Source organism: Myiozetetes cayanensis, unplaced genomic scaffold (assembly GCF_022539395.1).
Source record: "Myiozetetes cayanensis isolate MyiCay16 unplaced genomic scaffold, myiCay2020 scf7, whole genome shotgun sequence".
NCBI classification, from domain to species: domain Eukaryota; kingdom Metazoa; phylum Chordata; class Aves; order Passeriformes; family Tyrannidae; genus Myiozetetes; species Myiozetetes cayanensis.
Window position 1 is genome coordinate 12,008,645 of NW_026087964.1, and position 6,867 is coordinate 12,015,511.

Sequence of the window (6,867 nt, forward strand, 5' to 3'; positions counted from 1 at the left end):
AGTCTTTCTCTACTATGGGTAGTAATTTGCTCCCCAAAACTCCTACCTGGGTGTTGTAGGCACAAAGACCCTGGGAGACCTGAGAACAGACCTTGCCAACAAAGAGCATGTGAAGTTTTTGAATCCCCTCTGGTTTATCACTGTTCTTTGAGACAGAGCTACCTACACCATTCAGCAGTGGCTCCATCTTTTCCTTGGTGTTTGTCCTGCTTTGCATGGGCCTGTTAAAGCCCTTCTTGGTGCCCTTCCACACCTCAATAATTTTAACTTTGGTTCAGGTTTGGCTTTCTTAATTCCTTCTCTGCATGTCTGTCACACGCACAGAGCCAGCTAGGACATTCCTGGTCCCACAGCTCCTGACTTTAGAGGCACCCAGCTCACATCCAGAGCTGGTCTTTAGAGATCCATTCACTCCCCTTGCTCCCAACTCATGTCACCTGCTCACTGGCTCCTCCAGCTTGGTCTCCACTAGCACTCACACAATCACTACACACCCACACTCACTCCAACCACCAGCTCCAGGGGCACGGACCCTCCAACCCATGGTCTGCACCCACACCCCTGTACACACACATGCACACACAGAATTGAAAACCATTACCCAGGGAAGAGCTGGGAAGGAATTGAAAAAGTCAGGACAGACTGCCCTGGTTAGGTACAGAGCATGGCCAGCCAAGCAAACTGACCTGCCAACTATTCACATGCAGTAGCCCCTTTTATTCCCTTACCCCTCTATTTAACCACTCTTGTTCCTCACAAATTACCTAAGCCCCTCTCTTGTCCCACCTTTGCTACCCCTCCAGAACATCCTATAATATGTCTTCTGTGATCATGAACTGCATTTCTCCTGCATCCCACAATATATCCTGGGCAGGATATTATTTGATTTCCTTATCCTGTCATTGTGATCTCTGAGCTCCTTTGTGGGTGTGCAGATAAGCTTTACCACATAACTTAACAATCTGGGCAATACTTCTATATCCCTTCCAGACAGACCAGCCCATCCCTGCTTCTGCTCTCCCCTTACTCTTTCTTCCAACATTTAAACTCAGTCAAGAATTCCTGATTTGGCCAAGCTGGCCTCCTGCCACAGCTTCAACTTCCTACCCCTTGGGATTGGCTACTCTTCTGCTTTAAGATTGTCCTTGAATCAACTTGCTCTCTTGACCTCCTTTGATGTTCAGTGGCTCCTGGGGTCACACCACGACATCTCTGGGGAAACCACAGTCATGCAGTCACAAATGGCTCCCTGAGTCCATAGGTTTTGATAAAACTGCTACTGGATCAATTCATCTCCAGTAAAACACAGTGAAGCACCACTTCTCTACTGCAACAGGTCACTGAAAGACAAGGACCAGAGCACTGGACTGATCTGCCCTTTATATATACTAAGTGAAAAAGTGGGGCTGAGGCAAAGACCTGCAGAAGATGTCAAAAGAAGCTGAGAGCATGGAGGGGGGATCTCCCAGAGCAACTCAAGCAGGTCTGCTGGGCCCTGTCCCATGCCTGTCTAAGCTTATTCCCATTTGCAGATAAACGGATGGACCAGTGACTCACACAGGAATGAAACAGCTTTGTGCTGGGGCCTTATGTCATCCCCCACACTGCCCTTCAGCAGTGCACAAGTATTTTGTGTGAGAAGCAGGAGGCAAAAGGGATGGGGGAGGGAGACTGGCATGAGCCTCTGGAAATACGGGAGGGTTTTGTCTTGAATAAAGACTTCTCATTTTAGATGTTACTTTGTCATATGCTGCCATGCTGGGTCTTTCTGGCTCTAAAATTAATAACTGGTGCATCAGCCTTGGGGTGCAGCCCAGCATTAAGCTCTTTATATGTGTATTTCTCCACATTATTTACACAGAAAGCAGAAACACAATCATATTTGATAGATTTTGTCTGTATCATTATTTCTTTCTTATATAATGCTCCACTTCCTGTACAGGTCTTGAGATAAGAAGCAGCCTCACCACATATAGCCAGAGGTGCGCATGTAGGGCAGTAAAAAGGTCACCGACAAAAGCTACGAGGCACAGTGGTGACATTTGGTCCTCCCACACTCTCCTTGTATGAGAATGCATAGGGAAAGAATAGTACTTTCCAGTTGAGAGAGCAGGCTGCATTATTGAGAGGAGACAGGCATTGTGCTTGTCAGCATGGGCTTATCTAGCACTCTCCCCACCCAAACCCCTCAGCAACCGGGTTGCTGAAACAAAATGAATTCACTTCCACGTGGAAAAGCAGGCTGCTTACAAGTGATACAAATGAAAGAGATGGAAAGCCCCAGCAGCCTGTAGTGGGTAAACTACAAATAATGACTCATCAGTGCCATTTTCCAGGATGATTTCCTGCACCCCAGATCTGGCAGCTCAAGCCTTTTGCCCTGTGGTCATAAGATCACATTTAGGTTGGAAAAGACCTCTGAGATCATTGAGTCCAACCATTAACCTAACAGGCCAGGTGGGTCTGCTCTTGCCTGTAGCACTCTACAGAGAACTTGTGCTTAAAGCAGCCTAGATGACTTTGTAGTTTCAAACCTACATGCTGTAAGGGGGGTTAACCCCAAAATGTGCCATCAGCATGGAGCAATGTGCATACATCCACAACTAGATACAGTGATAACAGTGATGAGACATGGTATATCTCCTACCCAAGTGGTAACAAGTACAACAGCAGGTAATGGCAATGGTCCATCCCCCTACCTCTCCTGATTATGATATCCTCACTTACAGTAAAAATAAGAATAAAGTGGCCATATTCAGAACACCCAGAGAGTGCAAAGTCACATTTATGAATAACATAGGTATCTGGGCTTGAGAAAGTAGTTTCACACCACTGTCTATCCAATAATTCTTAAATGTAAGGATGCCTAAGATCTAATGGTGTTTCTGTTTGCACTGAAAAGTCCTGGGTGCTTAAACATGAGTGTGTTAGCATGTTCAGAAGTGACCATTAGTGACTCAGAGGCAGGGAGCAATTAAGGAATTACTGATTTTTCCAACAAAATAGTTTAGGAGCCCCCTCACACAAAACGCAGTAGCAATGACTCAGTGTAAATGCCCACACATACATAGAAAGCATTCTTTGTTTTGATGACTGGTGCACAACTAATTACTCTACAATTTTTCAGGATAACTAGAAGAAGAGTTCAGAACTGAAATCTCAGAGGTCTGAAGAGTTGTAAGTGTAACAATAAAGTGATCAAGACAACACCACCTTGTTGAAGAAGACAACTGGCTACCATCAACGAGGTGATGAGCAAGAAAAGGTCTGGGGTCGGGAAGGGAATGGTGGTGCTCAGACCATCTCCAGGCAGCTCATTTGGTAAACAGGATATAATGCAGCCTGTGTTCACAGCAGCAGATGTAGCTCTGCAGAAGACACAAGTGGGACGTTTTTCGTGTCCTTTAGATGGTCACTAGTGCAGGTTCACAGTTAAGGCATTGTCTGTCAGTGTCTGTAGCTCTAGGTTAGGTGCAGTGGGAGCTGCCACCAGGAAAACACAGTAAACCTCACAGGTTGAATAACTCCTGTATCCTGCAGGTGCTCATGCACTGAGCTCAGGGCACAGCTCACCAGGAAAATTTACATTTTTACAGTGCCTGCAGAGGAGGTGAAAGAAAGAAGAGCTGAACTGGATGCCCACACAGTGAGTTAAGAAGGCTTTTTTCACAGGAGCTGGTGTGTGTGGTTAGAAATGGCACACTCTTCACAGCTGTCACTTTGTGCTAGCTGGTTTCCTTATTCCTTATTTATCACTTTATTTTCAGTGTTCATCTCAAACCTTCTCTAAATGTTATACAACAGCATTTGGCCTGTGAAATTGGGAAGCAATGAGAAGATGACTGTCACTGATGAGAAGTCACTGCTATTCCAAGAAAAGCCGGGAAAGATATAATTTCTTTAATTATTATAACAGCTTCTGCTCTTTTCAGTTCAAATTCTCTCATTCGTAAGTTCTGCTTAGAAGTGACAGCCAGTAATTACAGGTGTCCACAAGACTGGGAGTGTTTAGTGGCACTGTGAGTATTGTGGTTGTTTTGGAAAGATTAGTCCCACCAGCTGCAAACCACCTTTTACCAGCAATTTCTACCATGAAGGATTTTGTCTGTCCTCAGCCGTGCTTTGGGTGCCAGTAAAAAAAGAAAAGGATAAATCAAACTTTTGAGTGATCAGGCCTTGGGAATAGCTGGTGGAAAATCTGTTATCCCTAGTTGCCTCAAAAATACCATCCAGAGAACTTGCAGGTAGCAGTGGGAGCTTGTTGCTTTTCTCTTACAATACTCCTATGCTGTCTGATAAATTGTGTGTAATACAGGCCCATTCTTTTGAAGTTCCCTGCTGAAATACATGGTGTAAAAGAAGAGGGTGGCAATTAGGTTCCTGAAGTATTTCTGTCTTCTATCGTTTATACCCACTTTCTAATCATCTCAAGCAAAGATTTAGTGTAAAAAAAAGTGTACACACCTTGATAAGATTCGTTTAGATTTGTTATCTTGGAAATTCACACAGCTTAGAGGACTCCAAAACTTAGCTATCAGTTTATGAGATACAGGACTTTCAAAACCTGTGATTTCCTTACGGAAAACATAACAAGCCCTAGCAAAACAGTTCAAGAGGAATACAGATCCATGAGCCCTTTACTGCAGTTGGAGGGGAAATCCTAAATTTGGGCTTCCATAGGGTCCTGTTTACAGTACTAAATTCCTGTGGAATAAAGTCAGCCATCTTAAGGTCATCTGCTTAGGAAAAAGTGGAATCCAGCTCACTCCACAGACCTAAGGGGATGCAAGACCCTTGCAAAACACACTGCTTTTCACCTCCCTTCATCATGCCTCATTTCACTTTTTCTTCTGTTGGTTCTTCACATCCCATTTAGGGAATACTCTTTCATCTATTCTTTGCTGAGGCAGTGTTATTATCTTAATTATGCCTCTCGGGGAAATACTCTAGGGCCAGAAAGTTTGCAAGGAGCGATTTCATGCTCACATTCATATTGGGAAACTATACCATCTTCTGAAGCACTGGGAGCATGTGTTTTTACTGTCGTTTCTGCTGCTTGCTCAAGTCTGCTTGTCCTATTTATTCATCTTGATTAGGCTGCCAAGGATTGCTGAAAGGAGGCTTGACATTTACTTGTCTTTGACACTCCTTATGTAGTTCGAGGTGTTACCAAATCAGCAGTGAGGACACCTTCCAGAGCCACTGAGTCCACACTCACCTTATTTAGCTATTAATTCTTGGTGAATCAATGAGAAGAAAAAAAGTTTGCACAAATCAGGCTACTTAAAATTAGTGGGGTTTAAAAGTTTTAAATTAATTATTCCACTGTTCCACTCTAAAAGTGACTCCTGGGCTTACTGAAGCTATAGATGATCAATGCCCAGAGCACAAAGAGATTGCAGCACTACTGCATAAACTGCTTAGGTTAACTAGCTGATTTTTCCAACATGGTATTTGCTTAGATAATGAAACTAAAAAGCACAAGTCAAAAACACTTTAAAAAAATAAATTGAAAAATAAACCAAAGAACCTCTCTTGTATATAAGAAAGTACTACAAAGTTCAGCTGTAAATATCTTACGTTCATATTTACAGGATGATGAAACCAGGAACAAATAAAGAAAAATCAACCAAACCTGCCAAGGCAAAACCTATGTGCTTACTGTAAGGAATATGGGGAAAAACTTCCTTTATGAGCTAATTCTTTCTGACCTGTCTCCTACAGATCTTCTTGCAACAAGCAGTGTCATAAAGAGAGAACAGTTGTTATTTCTCTTATGAAAAGATGACACTGTTGTAACTGGCTGACCACTTCTGGTCTGACAGCTTGGTATGTCACTTCAAAACAGAGGTTTCAATTCTGCAAAGTTTGCATGATTTCTGGGAAAACAGGATCAGAAAAATTCATACCATGTGCTTAGCAGACCACTTGCCAGTGCAAGCTTTGGTTAGAGCACAGCATTTCTCAGTTCTTTCAGAACTTCTCAGGCCTGACTGAGATGTGTCACAAAAGCCTTTTTTTACAGACAGTCTGCTAAAGAGAGATGCTTGGTAAGCAATAATGAAAAAGTTATTAATGATTTATAGTCAACATTCTAACACTCCGTATTTTGTTTAGATTTTGAGATTTGAGTCTTATTTTGTGTTGGCTTTTTGACTAAGGAAATAGAATCACCCTATTTGGAGAGGACAATAAGGAACTAACTTCTTGCAGAGAACACTTAATACTTCCTTAGACCATTTCACGTAGCCTCAAACATCCACAATGTACACACTTGTCTTAGAATTAATTTGACAACTAATTCGAGCCTATGGGCAAGAGAGAGAAGTAAAATAGCCCATTGTGTGCCGATGAACTACGTTTCTATGGCTACTGCAAAGTTGGTAATTGCCTTCTTGCCTTCAGCGAAGTCAGATTCAACACCTGTCATTTGCAAACAAATAAATTTAGAACAAACAAACTTGGGGTGACTTGAATTCATCTTTTACTCACACATCAGCCAGACCACATCGCTGCAAAGGGATCGTTATTTGAACAAGGATTCCGGGAGCTTTACGAATAATTTCCTGGGGTTCACTTGTGCGCGTTATCGCTGATAATTTCCCGAAGCGTAACTCGGGGAGGTCACGGCAAAGTGAGCAACAGAGGGCAAACAGCGGGCAGGCTCTCACCTTCCCGCCCCGAAAAGCCCTCGTTTTGCTCTTGAAACCATCGGCACGGCGGGGTCCGTCGGGGCGGGGGCGGCGGGACGGGAGCGGCCGCACCGAGCGCTCCCTGCGCCCCCGGCCGGGCTCCGCCGGACCCCGCGGGCAGACGAGCCCTCCCCGGGCGGTGACCCGGGGCGGGCGGGGGTCAGCCCGGCCTCCC

At 44.1% G+C, this 6,867-nt stretch overlaps 1 protein-coding gene across 1 annotated transcript in view; it reads left to right on the plus strand.

Annotated features, from left to right (window-relative positions):
• The window catches only part of BST1 (bone marrow stromal cell antigen 1), a 29,322-nt gene extending 24,755 nt beyond the window's left edge, over positions 1-4,567 (plus strand). The window contains exon 9 of the mRNA XM_050338415.1: positions 3,128-4,567. Coding sequence (XP_050194372.1) covers positions 3,128-3,155 — 28 coding nt within the window. The 3' untranslated portion in view covers positions 3,156-4,567. The remainder of the gene's footprint in view (positions 1-3,127) is intronic.
• Positions 4,568-6,867: the final 2,300 nt, after the last annotated feature.